This window comes from Typopeltis vanoorti, chromosome 16, assembly GCF_054136105.1.
Source record: "Typopeltis vanoorti isolate ZY-2024b chromosome 16, IOZ_Tvanoo_1.0, whole genome shotgun sequence".
NCBI classification, from domain to species: Eukaryota; Metazoa; Arthropoda; class Arachnida; order Uropygi; family Thelyphonidae; genus Typopeltis; species Typopeltis vanoorti.
The window spans coordinates 77022096-77046688 of record NC_143564.1 but is presented as its reverse complement, the minus strand read 5'-3'; the positions used below and the strand labels follow the sequence as shown (position 1 = coordinate 77046688).

Sequence of the window (24593 nt, the reverse complement as noted above, 5' to 3'; positions counted from 1 at the left end):
TGACAAGATATGGCACTTGGGATTACTACACAAACTCATTTCAGCAGGCATACCATCAAGTATCGTTCACCTAATTAAATCTTACCTCCAGGACAGACACATACAAGTAAAAATAAATGGTACAGTTTCAAGTCAGCAACGGATCTCTGTGGGAGTTCCTCAAGGTTCCCTACTGGCATCGATCTTATTCTCGATATATATGGCAGACATCCCACACAACCCAATGTCATCCATCTTAGCACTTTATGCAGATGACACAGCAGTACTTGCCAGATCTCTATGACCACATCTTGTCACTAAAAAACTGCAAGAAAACCTGCTACAACTAGAACAATGGTTCTCCAAATGGAGATTACAAGTGAATCCCCAAAAGAGTGTAGCGATACTTTTCACCAGAAGATTGGCAACTCCCATGGGGGACCTTTATCTATTCAACACCAAAATCCCCTGGCAAACAGAAACATAATATCTTGGAGTAATTCTAGACAAAAGATTAACGTTCAACCCCCACATCAAAGCCTTATGTGCGAAAGCATCTAAAACCATTGCACAACTTTACCCTCTAATAAATAGAAAAAGCAAATAAATACCAGAATCAAAGTGTCCTCTACCTGCTGACGATCTGCCCTCATAGTGACATATGCATCTCCAGCCTGGAGCCACGCATCCAACACCAACATCCTCAAGCTACAGAGAGTGTTTGTGTTTGTGCATGATATTGGATGCACCGTGGTTTGTAAGGAATGTCCAACTGCATAGAGATACAAACATCCCTTACATCTACTCCTTCCTACTAACTACAGCAGAAAAATTCTTCTCAAAGATCTCTACACACCCCAACGATCTAGTTAAACAGCCAGCAAACTACGATGAAACTGACCTCTTCAAATACAAGAGGCCAAAAGCCATCCACCCCCCCTCCACCCAGGGTGAGCTCTCAGCTCATAAATCTTTCCTTCAATTCAACCTCCCTATCAGACAACGGGGATTAAAAGCATCTTGCTTCACCCTTCTGGCCAATGATGTTATGTATGTTAGTATCACCTCTGGGTCTGGCTCCCACTGAAGAGACCTCAATAAAGGTTGAAACCAGTCTGGGTAGTGACCCTTTCCATAATGCATAGCATTATACATGTCTGCAAGGAGATGTGTTTCGCATTATGGGATACTAAGGCAAGTGATGTGAAGTCTTAGCTTCCTTATACGAGTTGCCCCAGTCCTAAAAATACTTCGGGCAAAATCTGATTGCTTACACTTGAATAAGTGAAAAAACTTCCAACAACTTTCTCTAATCCAGAGTAATTTTATAAATTACTAAAGAGATACCATAAGATTGACACAAAAGAAATTTTTCAATACATGGGGGGTAGGGAGAAAATAAGGGGTCACACTTAGAAGTTTTCCTTGAGTGTGGTTAGTAAGGATGTGTGGACCAGGTTCTTTTCTTGGAGAGTCATATATATATATATATATATATATGAGTGGAATGGATTGCCAGAGGTAGTTGCAAGTGCCCTGTAGGTTTAAGGAGATATTTGATAGGTATTGTGTTAATGGATAGTGTGGGGCTCCTGCAATGAATTTTTTGATTCCATGGAGTACCCATATAAATAACAACATAATAATAATATCACCCGAACAAGCTATCATACCTTTTATTATTCTCACTCTGTGTGCTATCTCTTCCAAAGGTAATCCATTCCAATCATGTAGTTCTATGAGAGAAAAGTCTAGCCCTCACCACTTTCTTGTCTGCATTTCATTCTTATCTTCCATGGGTGTCTTCTCCCCAGGGTCAATAAAATGAAAAACTGATATTCTGTATGATCCTTCAGAAATTTGTAAGTCTCAATGATATCACCCCTATTTGTGTCTGCAGTCTACAAATTCTCACTCTGTCTTCGTAATCTATATTCCACAATCCTGATATCTTCAGCACTCACCTTTGAATTGTTTTCACTGTATTGGCATGACCACAGAAACAAGGTGATTATACCTATACACAGTGAGATCATATCAAGGCCTTGTAAATATGCAAAATCACGTCCTTATCCTTATGTATCAAGGTTTGTTTCAGCATTACAATTATCCCCTGGGGTTGTATTTTCAACCATTGTTATATGGCCTTTGAACTTCAACTTCCTGTCTACTAGAATTCCAAAACCTATATCCTGATGAGTTTTTTCATAGCATAATCTCATCAGTATAATATGACATTGGATATCTCATCACAGTAAAGTGCATAACTTGACATTTACTAATATTGAACTGATAGCCATTTTCCTGTGCCCACTCTTCCATTGTGTTCAAATCATTCTGCAAGTACTAAATGCCAGGTGCATTCCTGATTATCCTATCTATCTTTGCATCATCAACATAGCAGGCAGCTGTGTGTCACCTGTCAAATCCTTCCCAATGTCATTAATGTCACAGTTGATCCATGATTGATCCCTGCAGTACACCACTAGTTACTTTAATCTTGCAGTCAGCCATCCTCTTATCTAAGCTGATAGATTATAATTCAATCCCATATCCTTCAATTTATGCAACAGCCTGCTATGCTGTATCTTGTCAAAAGCTTTTAGAAGAATTAAAGCATAAAGAATTAAAGGAGGTACATGAAGGTGGTTTGATGTAAAATCAGGTCTGATACAAGGATTCCAAAGATGATATCAAGATTATGGAATGTAGAATATGATTAGGTGGAATGCAGACACTGGTAGATACTGGTAGACAGGAGAAAGTGGGATGATATGATAAGTCTATAAACTTCTGGAAGGATATTATAGGACACTAGTTATTGGTTTTCATTGTACGGGCATGGAAGGTGAGGAGAGGGCAAGGGGGGGGGGGAGACAAACTTAAAATCTGTGGAAGTTTGTGTGCAATTAAGAAAGGGGTGAGAGTCAGATTTTTCTCATAGACCAACAAGCAGGTGGAACACAATTTGCCTGTTTAAATGGTGAGTGCATCCAATGTGAATGAGTTTAAGAAAAGGTTATGACAGCTGATGTGGGTGATATCTAGCCTCCCTTGATGAATCCTTGATCCCCTGGAAGTCTCTGATAATGATGATAACAATAATAATGAATTATTATTATTATTTTGGGCAACTCCAAGGAGTCGACAGACTCATCGAGGGAGGCCCTAACATCATGTCAAGAACAACTATTCGACATTCACACAGTATCTATCATACCTTGCCTTGAACTCATTCACGGTCAAAGCACCCACAACAGACTCTGGCAGCTTATTCCACTCATTTACCACTCTCCAAGTAAAAAACCTAGCTCTAACACCTTTGTTAACCACATTCTTGCCCAGCTTCCATGTATGGCCCCTAGTCCTCCCACCACCAGTCCTATTCTCAAAAATATCTTCTGGATTGATCGTATAGAAACCCTTCAGTAATTTGAATGTCTCAATCATATCTCCCCTTTTCCGCCTATCAACCAATTTTTGCAACCCACAAATCTTCAATCTGTTCTCATAAGGTTCATTCCACAGACCTGCCACCATCTTGGTCACTCGTCTCTGGATCCTCTCCACCTCAAGAAGAAACCCTGGCGCCCATATCTGGGCACAGTAGTCCAGATGGGGTCTTATCAGGGCTTGATATAGAAGAACAATAACTTGTTTGTCTTTGCTTGTTAAAGTATTTTTCAGTAACCAAGTGATTTGATGAACTGATTTAGTCACTTTTGCAATGTGCCCCCTAAACTTCAACTCTCTATTCACCAACACTCCCAAATCCCTGGCCTCATCAATCTCCTGGAGTATGGTTCCACCAATGTGATATACTGCTGCTAATCTTTTCACTCCAAAATGTATAACCTTACACTTTGCCACATTAAATTGACATCCATTTTTCCTAGCCCAGTCCTCCAAACTATCCAAATCATCCTGCAAAATTGTGACATCTTGTGCACTCACAATTGCTCTACCCAACTTCGCATCATCAGCAAACAAATGAACAGTTCCTCTCAGATCCTTTTCTATATCGTTAATGAACAAATTAAATAGTAGTGGTCCAAGAACAGAACCCTGCGGCACACCACTAGTCACAAGCCGTCTTTTGGACTCCACTCCTGAATAAACCACTCTCTGGTATCTCTCCATCAACCACCCTCCTATCCATCTCACCAACCCTATATCCATCCACATCTGCTCCAGTTTACTGATTAGAGTTCCATGTGGTATCCTGTCAAAGGCCTTGGCAAGGTCCAGTAGAATCACTGTAAACCCATTACCCTTATCCAGTTCAGCCGTCACTGTGTTATAAAACGTGAGCAAGTTACTGAGGCATGATCTACCCTTCACAAAACAATTTGCCCCCCATACAGTATCCCATTTTCATCTATCCAATCCTGTATTCTTCTCTTGACTAGTTTCTCCAAGACCTTGACAATGATTCCTGATATGCTAATCGGTCGGTAATTTACAACAGTAGTCCTGGAACTTCCTTTATGCAGTGGAACTATTTTCCCCTCTTTCCACCCCCTCGTATCTAATATTAGGAACAATGTCTTTATACTTGCCCAACCAATTTGTGTAGGCATTTCATGATCAATGTCCTCTACATTTGTAGGACTATAACATCTTATTAGATAATGTCGCCTTCCCCTTAACTTGTCATCCCAATGATCTATAACAGCCACGTAACAACTTCATTAATGTTCTGTCAGATCAGTTAATCCTATCTATGTGTATTGCATATATTTTAAAGCCAGTTTGTCAGTTTTCAAGAAGGAAAAACTCATCTGGGGAGAAAGTATTTATCTCCATGAGAGATTGACCAACTCACCTATTAGATGTATCAACTATTTATTTACTTTGACTTAATACCAAATAGATTCAAAACAATGTTCTACCTCCATCCTGAACAGACAATTTTTCTAATAGCATTAACAATAATCTGGTTGTTCCTCCACTTTTTTTTCTTATCTGTCATGAAGATTCTACATCTCTCCATTTCCATTCCTGCCTTTATATCAAGGAGTGAATACTAATTACATCACCAATTACAACACTACCACTATGCTTACTGAAAGCACAGTTTGCAATATGAGACTATATCATACTTAGACATCATGAAGGTCCAGCATTACCATTAGGTCCAGATTGAAACTAATAGTAATGCTAAAGCATTGCCATATGGTTCATTAGAATGATAACCTAATGATAATACTAAAGTATTACCATTAATGAGGCTTCCAGGTCAGCTTGAAAATTATTTTGTTGCTGCTATTTTGCCAGGTATCCCTGGAGGGAATTCAAATAGTAGTGTTGGTGGGTGGGGTGGTCAGCTGCAGCCACAATTTGCAGAAATGTTGAGTGAATTCTCCATATGTACAGCTTAGTAAAGAATCAATTATTTTTTCAAATCCTCCCAATTTCAACTAAAACAAAGCCATAAAAAGAAAAGCAAAGAAAAATGGATTACATGCAGAAAAAGCAAACCTTGCAAAGCCATCTGAATATTTTGATTCACCATCATCATCATCAAATTCCTGCTATGTACCCTCAAGGGGTGTACAGGATATGATAGTACTACATGAAAAAAATTACATCATTACTAACTTCCTATCTACAATTTTCCTCCAAATCAGTCTGTTACTTGTCAAGACTCCAACATTGTCAGATCTTATATTTCTATCATCTAATTGGATCTAATTTGGACCATATCAATCCACCTATATCTTGGTCTTCCTCTGGGTCGTTTTGCTGCCAACCTAGCAGAGAACACTTGTTTTGTTAAACTTTCTTCGCCCATTCTGTTTAGTGACCATACAACCTGAGATTAGCTCTACTAATGCCTTTCTGAATGCTGACAATGTCAAGTTCTTTCCTAATATCCTCGTTTTTAATATGATATTGCCATCGAAGCCATTTGTTCATGCCTCTAATCTTTCTCAGGACTCTCATATCTGCGGTCTCTAGTCTTTGGTCAAGTGTTTTACTTCTGATCCAGCTCTCAGATCCATAAGTTAAAACTGGTTTGAACAATGTCTTGTATACAGCTAATTTAGTGTTCCGACTAATTTCTATCTTATCCCATATGAATTTATTCAATTGACTTCCCACCATACCAGCTTTGTTGATTCTGTTGTCTATTTCTATATTTAATTTACCACCTTCACTAAAAATCGTGCCTAAGCAGCTGAAATATTTTACTTGTTCCACAGGTTCTCCATTCACAACACGGTTGACGTTTTCAATAATGCTGCCTATTATCATTGTCTTTGTCTTTTTATTGCTGACCTTCGTACCATATCTATTACAACAGTTATTCAATTTAGTCAGAGAATCTTGCAGACTTGTAGCAGATTTATTTAGAAGTATAACATCATCCGCATAAAGCAAAGAGCTGACTTTAACAACTCTAATTTTGATATCATGTTTAATACCACTTTCCTTCATAATGTGATCCATATAGATAATGAATAACAGAGGGGATAATGTACATCCTTGTCTCACACCAGATTTAACATTAAACCATCTTCCTGTACTTCCTTCAATTCTAACTGCTGACTTACAACTCAAATAAAGACTAAGTACTGCTTGATATAATGCCCCATTGACACCATATAACTGTAGCATTTTGAATAGCTTCTCTCTTGGCACCTTGTCATATGCCTTTTTCAAATCGACAAAACTTAAATACAATACACTATTTGTCGTAAAGTAAAGATCTGATCCTGACAGCCTCTATTTGGCCGGAATCCAGCTTGTTCTTCACCAAGCTTTTCTTCCACAATTCTTCTCAACCATTTCTCAAGTATACTTGCATAGATCTTGCCAGGAACACTCAGTAGGAAAATACCTCTGTAATTCTCACATTTAGTTCATCACATTTAGTTTTATTTCCCTTTTTTATATGTGGGTACTATGAGAGCTCTACTCCAATCATCAGGAATTCATCCCTCTGTCCAGGCTTTCTGAACTATGCAGTGCAGCCACTGTAAGACTTTTATACCACCATACTTCAGCATTTCTGGTTGAATAACATCTACTCCTGCTGCCTTTTTCACATTTCAAGCCTTTGATGGCTTTTTCTAATTCAAGTATGGATATGTATTCCTGACTGCATGCCTGGTCAGTGTTTTTTACCACTGTGCTGTCATCACTGCTTACTTCATTTAGCAGTTTTTCAAAGTAATTACTCCATACTTCAAGGATATCTTTTTCTCCTGTTTTCATGTCACCTTTATCATCTCTAACTCCTTTTACAGCACTCTTTCCTCCATTCCTAAGCTTATTCAACAACCTCCAGAATATTTTGCCACCTTCTTGATATTTATTTTCTATATTCTAGCCAAAGTCCACCCATGACTTTTGTTTAGCTAGTTTTACACACTGTTCAGCATTCTTGCATTTGTCTCTGTATTCTCTAAGAGCAAAAGCTGACTTATTTGCCAGGAACTTTTGATATGCTTTCTTCTTTTCCTTCACTGCCTCTTTAACTTCCTGTGTCCACCATGGAGTTCTTGCAGACAACTTCACCACATGCCTCTCTAGCTGAATCAATCAGGGCTTTCTTCAAGGCTTGCCACTGAATCTCCAAGGTTTGATTCCTGTTCTCAAACTCTTTCATTTTTTCTTCAATAATCTTTGTGTTGTATTTTAGTCTACAGTTCACATCTGAGAGCTGGCTCAACTTTTATTCGCTTTAAAACCTTCTTACATGTTATTCTTTTCAATATGAAATTCAATTTTATCCTCCTCAGGACTAAATAGTGATCATTTCCAATTGCAAATCCTCTGTACACTCTGGTGTCCTGCACCAGGGAGAAAACATCACTATCAACAATAACATAGTCAATGAGATTTTTCTTATTCCTTGCCTCTTCTCTCCATGTGAATTTGTGCACATTTTTATGATGGAACATGGTGCTAGTAATAACCAGTCCATGTCCTGAGCAGAAATCCAACAAGTGTTTGCCATTATTATTAGCTTTGCTCTTTTCTCCAAATTTTCCCAAAATATTTTTGTGTCTGACAATCATTTCCTACTCTACTATTTAGCTCCCCAACAAGGACCAACTTTTCCTTTTTCATTGTGTCAGTTGCTTTTTCTAAAGCATCAAAAAATTCCTCAACTTGTATCTTAGTAGAACCTTCTGTGAGACCATAGGCACAAATAAGTCTCATTCCAATTCCCCCATTCTGATATTAACTTGCGATCAGTCACTCTACTTGAGACTGCCTGCCATTCAAGAAGATTAGCGTCATATTTTGTGTTGAATACTATGGCTACTCCTGCTTTTCCTTGATTGTCATTGTCTGAAAATAACATTTTCTATTATTGCTCAGAAAGATCTCACCAGTTTTTGTCTTTTTTGTTTCAGTCACCCCTATTATGTCGATCTGGTACTTATCTAATTCCTCAGCTAGCTCCATTTCTTTGCCATTCAGGCTTCTTATGTTGATAGTACCGATCTTTAACTCTGGTGATGTTGAGCTGGGGTATGCTTTCAGATTTGTTCCAGTAGCTGACTTTTCGTGTTCGCACTGGTTCCCTGGCGAAAACAATGGAGGCCTTGTTTAACCAGACGACGCTCCAGCCAGGATGAAATTTTATCATCTTGTACCATCATTTTCTATATTGGTTTAAGCCAATAAGAATACAATTTTGTCGGCTAAATCCCAAATTACCAGCCCATCCTCGTTCGTTCAGTATCCAGGTAGATACCCAACAGGGTGTGCCACAAGAAGGTGAGGATTGGGCATTATGTCAGAAGCCCTGGTCAGTTCTTCACATTCCTTTAAAGGCTATGTGGAGGTCTCCTCTCAGTTATAAAGCTTTGTCGCTTTCTGGAGATGGGAAATGTTAGAAATCGTCTTCATGCCATAGGTTTATATGCTTGAAGACCAATGGTTTGCATTCCACTAACTGCACATCACAAAAGAGCCTGAAGAATTTGGGCACAGGAACACTACAATTGGACAAATGAGGATTGGGCTCATGTACTTTTTAGTGACAAGTTCAGGTTCAGTCTGCAACCAAATAACCAACATATCTTGATATGGCATTAAAGTGGAACAAGAAATAATCCACAGCCTGTTTATGAAAAACCCCAAAGTCAAGGCGGGGAGTTTAATTGTATGCGCTGAAATAAGTATAGGTGGCCATACAAATCTATATTTTATCAGAAACGCTTCCTTAACAGTCCAAAGGTGACACTATGAGATTTTGAAACCTATAATTTTCCATATGCTGCTGCAATTGGTCAGGAATTCAATTTTATGGATGACAATGCACATCCACACCATGCAAATTTGGTACAAGAGTGGTTTGAAAAAGAAGGTACTGAGGTATTGGCCTGCCTGGATTACTGGGTTGTAATCCAATCGAACATGCCTGGGATGCTTTAGGTAGGTGCGTTTCTGCTCGACTGGTGCCACCACAATCACTTCAAGAGCTCAAAATTGGTCTCATAGAAGAGTGGGAAAATATCCCACAAGAACTGTTTGATCATCTTATCAGGTCCATGCAATCAAGATGTACCACTGTTTTGGCTGTTAATGGAAACCATATGCCCTATTAAAAATTAACAAAAGCATTTTGGGCTATTCTTGTTAAAATTATTTCATGCTAAAATGTATAATTTGTTAAATTTGTAATAAATATTGATTATTTAAACAATATCTCATCAATTACACTGTATCAATAAGAAAGAAATATTTATTCATGTATAAAGTACCCAATAGTTATAACTATTTGAAGAAATTTAAAATTATCTGACAGAAACTAAAATATCCCCTAATTTTTTTGAGCAGTGAACATGCAGGCAGGCAAACACTGACTAAGTTTAAAAAGGTAAAATCCTACAATCCTAATCGGTATCCTCTATAAGTGTAGTGACAGAATCTTGATGAAGGTATTGAGATAGCAATTTCCAAGTATTTTGTAATCTAAACTTGCTTAGATTTAAAGAGTGCTGGAGTGCTGTGGCAGATTATTTCTAGAATCTTCTCCCATATTTACTGCTTCTGTATAAAAGTGAGTCCCCCCCCCCACCTTTACTGGATCTGGTGATCTATATCCATGGCAGATGCCATCCTAGAATGGAATGGCTATAGCATAGGGAGGTAGCTTTTGTGCTTTTCCAGATGGATATCAGCTGGTTTTTCAATCTGCCCTAAGTATGTCAGGTTGCAAGTGCAAGGGTACACCTGCAATTCTGCAGGTGTACAGCAGAATGATCCAAATCAGTGTTCCTCAAACTTTTCTGGCCACAGCCCACTTCGAAAATGCATATAACTCAGTAGCTCGACTAGATCCATACTCCCACTTTTTTTTTTTACAAATGCACCAACAGCAGTGAGCTTTCATACATCACTCCTAAGTGTAAAATTGCACGGTAATTGGCATTACATACACAACCTCAATATCTTTCAGTGGAAAATTAAGTCAGAGGAGTATTGTGAATTATACTACAAAGTGAGACACCAGTAAAGTATTTAATTGTTCATCCACGTTTGAGCTTTCAAAGAATTAGGATTGTATAAAAAAGTACAAAATATATTAAATATATTTATGCAAAGAATAGCACTGCTTTCTTTCAGCTGCCAGGTTTTTAGTTTGTGTTACTTGATTTCCAGAAATATTTCCAAGTCATTTTGTATTATAATCAGCACCAATAATTGTCCTGCTTTTCTCTAAATCTGTTCAAATGCATGAAACAGATGGTGAATACTTCTTCATAGTTCAACTCTTAAACTTGCAGTGCAAATTTTTCTTGCTCTTCCTTCTACTGTTATCTTTTGGAACAATCTTTCCTCTTAAGCATTTCCTAAAGAAATACTTAAGAGGGAAATACATACAGCCAACCTGGTTAGCATACTCACTCTCCAACCAAGAGGCTGTGGGTTCAAATCCACATGAGCATGGATATTTATGACTGTGTTTATAATAAATTTAGGCTAATCCTTTATCCAAGTGTAAGCAAACAAAGTTTGCACCTGAAAATATCTTCAGGACTGAAGTAAGGTGGTACATCCCTTGGCAACTCGTAGCAAAGGTGCCATCACTCTCATCACTCCTTGTCTCAGTATCACCCATAAAGCAAAGCACATCTCAGACCCAGAGTGGTGATACTAAGCCATGACCTCTCGAATGCTTCTGGCTTAGTATCACCACTCTGGGTCTGCCTCCCACTGACGAGACCTCAATAAAGGTCGAAACCGGTCTGGGTAGTGGCCCTTCCCTTAATGCATAGCATTATACATGTCTGCAAGGAGATGTGCTTTGCATATGTAAAATCAATATAGGTGAAAAATATTTATATTTTTCACCACAAGAGATTTTACACAGGCTTAGTACATTTTGGACTATGCAATCAAATTAATGCTGTTTAAGTCTAGCAGAACTTTACAAGAAGTTTCGCAGATGAAATCAGAAAATTTTGACGATCAGCAATTTTGTATCTACAGATGCTTTAATCAAAAAGAAGAAAATTCTAGAAACTTTGCACTCAGTCCATGCAATCAAAGCACAATGGCATGAAGAGCATGCCATTTACAATCAAAGAGTACTAAAAATATATACAAATCAGTTTAAAGAAATTATAAAATATTGGTGACTGTGTTATTATACAAATATATTCCAAATAAGATAAGATAATTAGATAAGCCTTTTCCTTATTTTCAGAACAGAGAAAACTAGTAATTAAAGTTCATATAACAGAATGGTTAATTCAAACAGAATTTATCATTGAATTTAAGTTTCATTTATTCATTACCTCTTCATTGCCTCTGCAACTTGTGGAATTCCTGATGCAGAATGTTTATACACCATTTCTAACAGACGACAACCATGAACCTTGAAAGAATAAAATTAGTACATTTTATGCTCATATGACATGTGTAAAAATGTACTTGATAAAATAATTAAAAATATGCAATTTTAAAAAAAACATTTTTAATTAATCTAACTATAATATAATAATAATGAATATGAAAGAATAACTACTGATGCAAATGGTGTGAAGGTGACAGATACAGAAGTTATTCAACTAATGAGTACCCATTTTGCTAAAAGCTATCAATCTGGTATATGAAACCTTGAACTCACTGCTACCTCTTCACTGGATGAAGAAACTTAGGTGTATGAAGAGGAAGTATTAGAGCTCTTGCACAAATGAAATAAGAATTCAGCATTAGAGACTGATGGGATATCAGCACGGATGCTCAAAGAGCGTTCAGCCGAACTGGCTATTCCTTAGGCAGGCTATATAATTTGAGTCTCAGAACAAGGAAGATTCCACAGAAGTGGAAAGAATGTATGGTAATCTCATTGCACAAGAGTAGTACATAGACTGATGTATACAACTATCAACCAATCAGTATCTCAGGAGTGGTAGTGAGGATTTGGAAAAGTTAGTTAGGGCTTGCATTCAGAAATGGGTTGACAGAGAATCTCTACTTTGTAATAAACAGCATGGATTTATTAGGGAAAGGTCATGTTTTAGCAACTAGCTCACATTTTATAATAATGTTACCACAGATATGCCATGATACATTTGGATTTTGCTAAGGCATTTGACAGAATACAGCATGGAAGACTGTTGCATAAATTGGAGAATATGGGATTGGATTATAAAATATCAGCATGGAAAACAGGATGGCTGACTGACAGATATCAAAAAGTGGTATATGGGATGCGAGTCTGCAAGATTTAAGGTAACCAGTGGTGTACTACACGGGTCAGTTCTTGGTCCGCTGTTATTCAATTTGTACATTAATGATATTGGGAAGGATTAGACAGGCGACATATTGCTATTTGCTGATGATGCAAAGATAGGTAGGATAATCAGGAATGCTGCTGATATGCACCATTTGCAGAATGATTTGAATGCACTGGAAATGTGGGCATGGGAAAATGACTGTCAGTTCAATATTAGTAAATGTAAAGTTATGCACTTTGTTGTGATGATATATCCAATGTCATGTAATACAAGTGGGATTATGTTAGAAAAAACTGATCAGGCTATGGATGTTGGAGGTTTAGTAGATAGGAAGTTGAAAAGGCCATAATAATAGCAAAGATTGCAAATACAAATGACAGGATAACTGCAATGCTGAAAAGATTGTGTCAGCATTGCAGTTGCAGCATTGCCTTGATATGTAAGGATAAGGATTTGTCGCTTAACAAAGCCTTGATATGACCACTCAAGACTACTGTGCATAGGTCTGATCTCCTGGTTTCTGTAGAGATGTCGATACAATGGACAGAGAATGTGTGTGCAAAGGAGTGTTAAAGATGATATCAGGATTGTCGAATACAGATTATGATGAGAGATTGAGAATTTCTGGACAGCAGATACTATCAAACAGGAAAAAGTGAGGTAATATGATAGAGCCTTAAACACTTCCGTAAGGGTCAAAGAGGATACTAGTAAATGGAATTTTTCATTTTACAGAGGGTGGGAAGAGTTTGAGAATAAATGAACTCAAGAAAGGGGTAAGATAGATTTTTCTCCCAAAGAATGGTGCATGATCGAAATGACTTTGAAGGTGGTGAATGCAGGGAGAGTAAATGAATTCAATCATCAGCAAACAACTGACAATCTCCTGTCAGGCCTTTCCCGATACTATTAATATATAGATTAAACAACTGTGGTCCAAGGACTAATCACTGGGCCACACTACTGGTCAGTTTACAACCTGGCAGATTCACATCCTCCATATATCACTTTCTGATACCTGTCTGTCAGCCACCCATTTATCAAAGCAATAACTTATTTTCAATCCCATATCATCCAGTTTATGCAACAGCCTTTCCTGTGATATCCTATTAAATACCTTAGCAAAGTCCAACACTATCACAGTGTATCCATTCCCTTTATCCAACTCAGCTTTAACTCTAATTTTATAACATTATTATAAAATAAGAGCAAAGTGCTCAGGCATGGCTACCCTTTAGTAATCTCAAAGTATAAAAAGTATTGCTTGCAAAATATATCTTGTTTGTCAACCCATTTCTCCTTGTAAGTTCTTACCAACTCCTATAAAATCACATAGTGCACAATATGAAGAGAAATAAGGGCATGAGTAGGAGGTTCTAGAGGTATTGCAAAACCTGGATAAATACATCAACAAATAAAATTTTGAAAGAACTAAATGCAGACAGTTTGCCTACCACTCAAATACCAGGTGAACTTTTTGGTCACCACTCACCAAAACTACTGGTACAACTTCTACCTTTCTGTGCTTACAACTTCTCTCACTCTTATCCCGATAGCACCATCAAAATGCCACCTCAAGATAAGACTCACATTACTGATATTGCTTTTCTTCTCCAACTCCTGTACAGATGACCTAGGTAAATCAGTTTGCACTATACCAAGAATAGTTAATGCACAACTCCCAGAAAGATAGAAAAATCCTCAATACCATGGATAACAACAAGGCTTTGGGATCCTGATGTATTTCCTTATTCTGTTGAGGATTTTGTGCTCTACCTTATGACACATCACGCATTGTCTTTACAGTCTTTCATATTCATCTAGCATTCCCTGCACCATGAAAGCAGCTTTCCACTGAATCTAAAAAAAAAACCCAAGCTGCTGCTCAATAATTCAAAATACAAACTTACTAAACCTGCTTTTCCTCTGCTTCTTTCATTACATCTGATCTCTGGAACAGCCTCCCACACAAAATGTTCCAAATTCTCGTGGAAAGGCTTAGACACTGGTTATGCATTTTTTACTAAATAATTTAAGGAAATTACAACATCAAACAGGATATACATTAAAATAAATTTTAATATACTTCAGTATTTCGGCAACGTCATGGTGCCACTTTCAAGAAACTTAAGAACAAGACACGTGCACGCAGGCACAACAAACAGTAAGTGAGGAAGAAGCAGGAAGCTATTATTTCTCCTAAAGTCCTGATGGTGCCTAGCAGGCAATGTTGGTATTCTTGGGTGAATGGGCTGAAGGTCTTCTGATGGAGTGTCCCAAATTTGTGGCAGTTTCATGCAGCCAAATTTGTTGAGGTTTGGATTGTATCTTAGGGCTGAAGTTGATTCCATGAAAAGCCTTTCATATTTGTATTTACTACAGTGTATTATTGTGGCTTTCTTCCACTGTATTCTATGAAAGGTATCCAGCGCAAAGTCAACAAGACCAGAGTGGCTGTATTGGTGAAACCGGATGTATTCCTTGTGTTCTGAAATTCTGATATTTGCTGTCCTGCCTGTTTGGCCAAAGTAGGACAGCTTACACCTGCAAGGGACCTGGTATACACCAGGTAGGTCTGGGGGGGGGGATAGTTGGTCTTTTAGTAGAGCAGATAAGGGATGCCAATTTTTTTATATGGTCTGTAACAAGAAGTTAAGTAATGTTTTTTTAGGATTTTTGTAATTTTTTCTGAGGTGCCTTGAACATAGGGTATGGTGATGGATTTAGAGTAATCCTTGTTGTGAGGGGGGGGGGTTGTGATTTACTGGTTTCAATTTCTTTTGGATTTTTTTTGGTGGGGGGGGAGAGGGGTAGCCATTGGCTGAGAAAGTGTTGAGAATGTGGTTTAGTTCTGTGGTTAGGGGATTGTCATTTGAACAGATAAGTTTAGCCCTGTTGTGTAGTATCTTAATGACTCCATATTTTTGCGAGGAGGGGTGGTGGGATTGTTGGTGAATATATCTGCCTGTATAGATGGGTTTTCTATAGGCTGAGAAAACCAAGGTTCCATCAGGCTGCGGGTGACTAGTGTGTCTAAGAAAGGAAGGAAGTTGTTTTTTTCTTCTTCCAGAGTGAATTTGATTCTGGGGTGTTGGTTGTTTAAGTGTATTAGGAAGGAGAGGAGTGTATCGAAGCCATGTGGCCAAATAGCAAACACATCATCAACATAGCGAAGTCAAATGGTTGGTTTTTGTGGGGCAGAGTTTAAGGCTTTCTCTTCAAAAGTCTCCATGTAAAAGTTGGCCAAGGGTGGGGAGAGTGGAGAACCCATGGCTGTCCCCTCTATTTGTTTGTAGAATTTTCCTTGCCAAACAAAATAGCCCGAGTTCATTGTGAACTGAAATAGGGCTGTGATATCGGGAGGAAATTTAGCTTGGATTAGCTCTAAGGTTCTTTGAGTGGGACATTTGTGAATAAGGAGGAGACATCAAAACTGACCATTATGTCAATGTGTTTGAGTGTAAGGTTCTCTATGCTGGCATTAAAGTGGGCTGAGTTTTTTATGTGTGAAGGTGTGTTGCCAGTACAGTGTGAGAGAGCTTAGGCCAAATGTTTAGCTAGTTCGTATGTGGGGGAATACATGCCATCCACTATAGGACGTAATGGTACATTTTCCTTATGTATTTTTTGGAGTCCATAAATATGGGGGGGGGGTGGATAATGGAGTTAAATGGTTTTAATTTGTTAGTGATTTCCATAGGCCAAGAAGTGACCTTCTTAAGGAGCCTGTGGAGTTTTCTAAATTGTGAGTTGGTGGAATTGTACTTGATAGGGAAGTAAGTAGCGCAATCTAACAATAGAGCTTTCAGCTTACCTATGTAATCCTTTTGGTTAAGCAATACTGTGGCGTTCCCTTTATCAGCTTTGGTGATTATTATTTTCTTGTTTTTCTTTAATTCTAGTAGCGATTTAATTTCCTTACTGGGTATGTTGGCTTTTGGTGGTTTAGCTTTGGTCAGAACACAAGCCACATCCAGTCTAATATCGTTGCCGATGTGCTTTGGAAGGTGTTGTATCCCACGTTCAATTTGTATCATAATATCTTCAGCAGGTATTCTTCTGGGTGGAATGACGAAGTTGTGGCCACGTGCGAGGGCGTCGAGTGCTTCAGGTTTCACACTAAATGACAAAAGATTGACTACCATTTCAGCAGGAAGTTGTGGTTTCGAGATCGACTTCTTTATTAAATTTTCAAATTTTTTAACGTGTTGATCTCGTACGTTTTTAAATTTTTTCTCCGCTGCAATGCACGAGATGTCTTATAAAATAGACCAAATTTCATGGCTTAAACAGCTTACACAGGTAAGCTGAAAGCTCTATTGTTAGATCGGGCTACTTACCTCCCTATCGAGTACAATCCCACCAACTCACAAATTAGAAAACTCCACAAGCTCCTTTAGAAGGTCACTTCTTGGCATGTGGAAATCACTAACAAATTAAAACCATTTAACTCCATTACCCCCCCCCCCCATATTTATGGACTCTAAAAAATACATAAGGAAAATGTGCCATTACGTCCCATAGTGGATGGCATGGATTCCGCCACATACAAACTAGCTAAACATTTGCCCAAAGCTCTCTCACACTATACTGGCAACACACCTTCACACATAAAAAACTCAGCCCACCAAAGCCAGCATAGAAAACCTTAGACTCAAATACACTGACATAATGGTCAGTTTTGATGTCTCCTCCTTATTCACAAATGTCCCACTCAAAGAATCCTTAGAGTTAATCCAAGCTAAATTTCCTCCCGACATCACAGCCCTATTTCAGTTCACAATGAACTCGGGCTATTTTGCTTGGCAAAGAAAATTCTACAAATAAATAGAGGGGACAGCCATGGGTTCTCCACTCTCCCCACCCTTGGCCAACTTTTACATGGAGACTTTTGAAGAGAAAGCCTTAAACTCTGCCCCACAAAAACCAACCATTTGGCTTCGCTATGTTGATGATGTGTTCGCTATTTGGCCACATGGCTCCGATACACTCCTCTCCTTCCTAACACACTTAAACAACCAACACCCCAGAATCAAATTCACCCTGGAAGAATAAAAAAACAACTGCCTTCCCTTCCCTTAGACAAACTTGTCACCTGCCAGCCTGATGGAACCTTGGTTTTCTCAGTAAACCCACCCATACAGGCAGATACATTCACCAACAATCCCACCACCCCTCCTTGCAACAATATGGAGTCATTAAGACACTACACAACAGGGCTAAACTTATCTGTTCAAATGACAATCCCCTAACCACAGAACTAAACCACATTCTCAACACTTTCTCAGCCAATGGCTACCCCCCCAAAAAAAATCCAAAAGATATAGAAACCAGTAAATCACAACCCCCCCCCCTCACAACAAGGATTACTCTAAATCCATCACCATACCCTATATCCAAGGCACCTCGGAAAAAATTACAAAAATCCTAAAAAAACATGACTTAACTTCTTGTTACAGACCATATAAATAATTGGCATCCCTTATCCACTCTACTAAAGAGCACCCCCGCACACCCACCTGGTGTATACCAGGTCCCTTGCAGCTGTAAGCTGTCCTACTTTGGCCAACAGGCAGGACAGCAAATATCAGAATTTCAGAACACAAGGAGTACATCCGGTTTCACCAATACGGCCACTCTGGTTTTGCTGACCATGTGCTGGATACCCGCCGTAGAATACGGTGGAAGAAAGCCACAATAATACACTGTAGTAAATACAAATATGAAAGGCTTTTCATGGAATCAACTTCAGCCCTAAGAAACAATCCAAACCTCAACAAATTTGGCTGCATGAGACTGCCTCAAATTTGGGAAACCTACATCAGAAGACCTTCAGCCTAATTGCCCAAGAATACCAACATTGTCCGCTGGGTGGGGGGGGGGGCACCATCAGGACTTTAGGAGAAATAATAGCTTCCTGCTTCTTCCTCACTTACTGTTTGTTGTGCCTGCGTGCACATATCTTGTTCTTAAGTTTCTTGAAAATGTCAACGTGACGTTGCCAAAATATTGAAGTATATTAAAGTTTATTTTAATGTATATCCTAGTTGATGTTGTAATTTCCTTAAATTATTTAGTAAAAAATGTTCCCCAATAATGCAATGTTCAACTTATCAAGAAAATATCAATAGTTCCATCTTCCCTAACCCTAGCCTATGTATACATCACTATGTGCCAAGGGTTCTACAATCTGGAGGAAGGGGGGATTAAAACATCTACTAAACACTCACTTATATTTTATAGAGAGTTATTCCACAACTTAGCCAACATTAGAATTCCAAAGTTACATTAAAATAATTAACATACTGTATAACTCAAATTTTTCACTATCAAATAAACTACAAGAATACCTTATGTTTCTTCACATGTTGAACTAACTCCATGAGTGCAGGAAATAAAAGATGATACTAAAAGGAGGAGGAAAAAATCATTAAAAAAAATGCAATAAATTATTATTTATCAAAAACTTGTTCTTGTTTGTATTTTTAAAAATACAAACAAGTACAAGTGCTGTGCAATTTAGTACCATATATGAATACTAACAAGAAAATGGAAAATTGTATAATGATTTATTTATTTTGCCCCTACATCTACAACAGAGCAATAACTATAGCAAGAAAAGGAGAAAGGGAATTTTTTAGGACTAGGTCATTTTTTGTAATGCAAATCTCATCCACTAAAAGGGTGTAAGTAATACTACATTAGTACTGGTTGGAGACAAGCTAAGGGTTATAATCACAAAATCCTGCTCTAGAGACCAAATATGGAACTTTTTTCAATGACAGCTTGCAATTCAGATCTCATGGTGGTGGTCTCACATCTGGAGATGAAATTCATCTACTAACAAAAGAGAAAGTGGTTCTCATTGGAAACTGACATAATAAATGAATGAATTGCTTAACCAAATGAAATATTTTTAGAAAATCTAGTGAAAAAGGGAAAACTAATAATAACTCTTAAGGTTGCTGGAATTTTATTCTGGGCATGCTATCACTAACATGTACACTATCTACCAATAATTGTCCGGACACCCTTCTTATTTGAAGTTATGGAGCATTCCAGGTTTGTTAATAACATAAAAACCAGTGTACAGATAGTAGGAAGCAGTATTTCATCATAGCAGTTGATTACAGGTGGTATGGCAACACAATGTGAACTCAGTGACTTTGAGAGAGAGGTGTAATCGTGGGCTGTCCATACATGCCATTGCCGCTCAACTGGAGCATTCAAAAATCAATGGTTGGTGATATGATCAACAAATGGAGACATTCTAGCATAACTAGTGCAGGAAAACATGCAGAGCGGCCGTTGAAAATGACTGAAAGGGAAAGGAGGATGTTAAAACGAGTGGCATGCAAAACTGGCTAGAATCATCACAGACCATCCATGATGTATTCCAGAGCACCAGTAATACCATGATGAGCACTAATACTGTACGTAAAGAATTCCATTTACTGGGTTTCCATGGAAGAGCAGCAGCACACAAGCCAAACATAACAACAACAAAAAAAAAAAGGTGGCTCGTCTTGTATAGTGAGAGCGTATGGTGAACTGGATAATTGACAGTGGAAAATGCACTCTGGAGCAATGAATCGAGGTTCACCTGTTTGCAGTCTGATGGCAAGGTATGGATGTAGAGGCAGCTTGGTGAACACTTGCTACCACAGTGTGTTGTACTCACAGTAAAGTTTAGTGGTGGAGGAGTAATGTTGTGGAGTGCATTCAGCTGGTTTGGAGTGGGACCATTGGTGGCTGTCTGTGGTTCCATGAAGGCAGCTCAGTACAATGATATTCTGGATAATCAGGTGACACCTACACTGTGGAGTTTTTATAGTATGGACCCATGTTACTATCAAGACGACAATGTCCCATGCCACAAAGCTATATCTGTTATGGAATAGTATGAAGAGATGGGGGTTAAACGACTGCCCTGGCCTTCACAGAATCCTGACCTCAACCTCATCGAACACTTGTGGGACAAATTGAAGTGGCGATTGAGATCCAGAGCAGCACATCCTTGATCTGTTGATGAATTCAGTGCTGCTTTGATGGAGGAATGGAGACAAATTCCACTTGATGTCTGCTGCACATTGGTGGAAAACCTCCCTCAAAGGGTACAGGAGGTGATCAAAGCCAAAGGTGGACACACCTGATATTAGGGTTCACCTGCTGGTATCAATTGTAAATTGCTAAAGTGTCTAGACAATTATTGGTAGATAGTATATATTCTAACAAGCAGATGAGGAGAAGAATTAAGTTAACTGTGTGTGCATGCGTGCATGTGTATACACACACACAGATATATATATATCTATATATATATATCTATATATATATATACAGGGTGTTCGGGATAAATTTGACAGTTTCGTAAGGAAAAAGAAAATCTTCTTTGTATCTATTAAATTTAATGAATTGACAAAAAAACATTACAGGCAGAGTTAATTACAATACTATCAACAAGATTTACTCAAAATAACCACCATTAGCATCGATCACAGCTTCAATTCTGCTTCGGAACCTCGAACAAGCTGATGCTACAGTCTCCCTGGGAAGGGCCGCAAAAACTGTTTTAATTTTATCCATTAACTGGGCTTTTGTATTACTGGAAGTGCGATTGGTGTCTTTTTCAACTGCGCCCCATACAAAATAATCCATGGGGTTAAGGTCTGGGGAGTTTGGAGGCCAAACATTTGGACTGGTGAAGTCGTAGAAATTTTCAGACAACCATTTTTGACTTTTCCCAGAGGTGTGGCAAGGGGCCGAATCCTGCTGCCATACATACGGCCTACCATTGGCTACCCTTGTTATCCAGGGCTTGACTACAGTTAGCAACTCCACGAACAAAGCCCGAATTCCAATGCCAGGGTTCTTCAACACCTGTTCCTGCAGATTTGCGAGGAATTCTGCTGTACGAACGCAATCAGATCGTCTGCTAGGGATCTTTCTTCTTGCTACATCCTCGTAGTCACCATTGCTAGTCTCTAGTTCATGCCTGATTGTTTTTACTGTATTCAGGGAGCATTGGGCAGCAGTCGTAATATCCTTATTTTGATGGCGGGCACGAATCATCATGATACAAGTTATTCTCTTCCATGATTCAGGTGGGTTCCAGCTATCCATCCTTTCTGACATCTTGTATATGAATGAAGAAGGGTCCAAACTTTTAAATGAAGAGAAGTGTGTGTTAATACATGTAACTTACGGAAAAATATAATTAATTATAAATATGTCAAATTTATCCCGAACACCCTGTATATAGATATATATATATCTATATATGAAAAAGTTTTAATGACTGTTACTGAGAGATAAAAAGATGACAAATATATTTAAAAAGATACTACTAGTTTACTAGTTTCGTTGAATAGATCAACATCCTCAGGTATCACAATCAAAGAAATATATAAAAAAATTACAGAGACTTAAAATTGTAATAACAGAACAAGTATAAAAAGACAGTAGCATGTTTGAAAGAACAAATGCGAGTATGAGTTCCAAACAAATGTATACTACGCGCTATCGCGAGTGCGCCAGTACTGAACAAAAGCAACGTGTGCATCAGAGAGATTGTAACTCAAGCTGTTGTAGATATGAGAGGAATCCAGAGAAATTTCCCTGGATTCGACAATCTTTCTTTCGAATTCATCGTAGCACACATGGATGTTAGAAGTTTGAGTCCAGTTTACAATGTGTTGGCAGCCTTCGTCTGAGTTAGCTGAAAAGAGAACGTGGCTAGAGAGAGAGCGTTAGCTCTAGTCCTGTTATAGGAGATATCTCTACGGCGTTCATCCAAACGTAGAAGGATGGATTTGGCAGTCTGCCCATAGTATGGCTTTCCACAATCACACAAAATCTTGTACACTCCTGGAAACTGAGTAGGAAGATGTTTCTGTTTATGTTTGCTAAGTAATGAACGAAGTTTTGGAAGTGTAGTGAAGCAAGTTTTGAAGTTAAATTTCTTGAGAATCTTGGCCAGTTTTGGTGAGAGAGCTGATGTAAGGCAAGGAGATGACGGCTCTTGGGGAAGAGGGATCTTCAGAAGTAGTTGAGTGCCTGGGGGAAAGAAATTTGTCAATTTTCTTTGGAGAGAAACCATTGTTAATGAAAGTTTTTTTAAGAAAAAGGAGTTCATTTTTAATTTCTGTTTCTTCTGTAAGTAATGATTTGGCTCGGTGAGCTAAGGTGGAAATAATACCACATTTTTGTGGGGGATAGTGATGGGAGGAAGCATGAAGGTATCTATTAGTATGAGTAGGCTTTCTAAAAATTGAGAATTTAATACTCTCAGCACATCTGGTAAGTTTGAGGTCTAAAAAGGGAAGGCAGTCATCTGATTCCAGTTCGAAGGTGAAAGAGATTTTTTTATGGTTTAGGTGGTCTAAAAATAAATAGAGGTAATTGACACCGTCTTCCCAGATGAGGAAAATATCATCAATATAGCGGTACCAGACTTTTGGTTTAAAGTGAAAGGAATTAATAGCTTTTTCTTCAAAATCGTTGAGAAATATATCTGCGAGAATCGGAGAGAGTGGGCTGCCCATAGCCAGACCTGAGTTTTGTAAGTAGATCTTATTATCATATTTGAAGTATCCTGACTTTATGCAATGGGAGAGAAGAGCAAAGAGTTTTTTTGATAATTTGTTCTTGAGAAGATTGAGGACTTCTTGAGCAGGTACATTTGTAAAGAGAGAAACAATATCAAAACTGGCCATTAAATCTGTTCTTTTAAGTTTGATGTCCTTGATTTTAGAAACAAAATCTGCAGAGTTTTTAATATGTGAAGAGGAACTTCCAGAAAGATTTCTTAGAAAACTCGCGAGATATTGGAGTGATTACAAGTAGGAGAGTGTATGCCCTCAACTATAGGTCTGAGTGGGCAGTTATTTTTGTGAATCTTGGGGAGACCACACAGTAGAGGTATCAAGGGATGAAGTAACCTAAGAGAAAGCTGAATGTTTCTTTGTAACTCTAAGGTGGTTTTTAATAAATTATTAGTTCTATTGTGTAGTTCCATCGTAGGGTCACTAGGATTTTCTGAGTAAGTATCACTATTTAATAGTTCCAAGATTTTATTATGGTAATCAGACATGTTTAAGATGACAGTTGCATTCCCTTTGTCTGCCAGAAGGATAACTATGTTAGTATTATCTTTCAAGGACTTGATAGCTGTCCTTTCAGAGTAAGAAATGTTGTCAGGTGTAGGTCTAGCTTTATTTATAGAGAAAATTGCTTCCATACGGAGGAGGTTAGCTTCTTTGTTTGGTAATAAAGAAGCTGCCTTTTCTATCTTTGTTAACAGATGTTCTCTAGGGATGGATGTAGGAGCAGTGACAAAGTTGAAACCTTTAGCAAGTAAGCTTTCTTCTGCCAAAGATAACTGATGGGAAGACTTATTGATGACAACTTTTTTTAGATAGGTAGAGTCAAATTGAGAAGTTTTGCTATCCTGATTATATTTAGGAGAATCATATTTTCTAATGAGTTTGATTTTATTTAAATTTGGTATTTTAGAAGCTTTAAGAGTGCTAATTTCTTTTAAATAGTTCCAAGATGAAGTGTCTAGAGAATGAGAAAAACGTGTTTCGTAATAGGTCTTCTTAGAAAAATAAGCAGCAAGACAACGTTTGGTATCACAAATGCGTTCCGATAAAAGATCTAATTTTGCTCTCCTGTAAATTCTTTCAGCTCTAGCAGTTTTAATTGATTCTTTAAAGTTAAGGAAGCATGGAATAATAGAATTACACTTACATCTTTTTAGAAATACAAGTCTGTTGATGTATAATCCAATCGTTCTGAGATTCTTCTGATATTCTTTGACCAGTGAATTTAATTCCTCGTCATCAGGAAGGTTGATATTATGCGAATTTATTTTTACTCGGTTGGAATATTATGAAAAAGTTT

The 24593-nt window shown here is 38.1% G+C and overlaps 1 protein-coding gene across 1 annotated transcript in view; it reads right to left on the bottom strand.

Moving 5' to 3' along the window:
• Positions 1–24593, bottom strand: part of LOC150098144 (gamma-tubulin complex component 4-like) — a 307854-nt gene that overhangs the window by 236989 nt on the left and 46272 nt on the right. The window contains exons 4-5 of the mRNA XM_090406372.1: positions 19040–19096; positions 11745–11824 (exon numbers count right to left, since the gene is read on the bottom strand). Coding sequence (XP_090262498.1) covers positions 11745–11824; positions 19040–19096 — 137 coding nt within the window. The remainder of the gene's footprint in view (positions 1–11744; positions 11825–19039; positions 19097–24593) is intronic.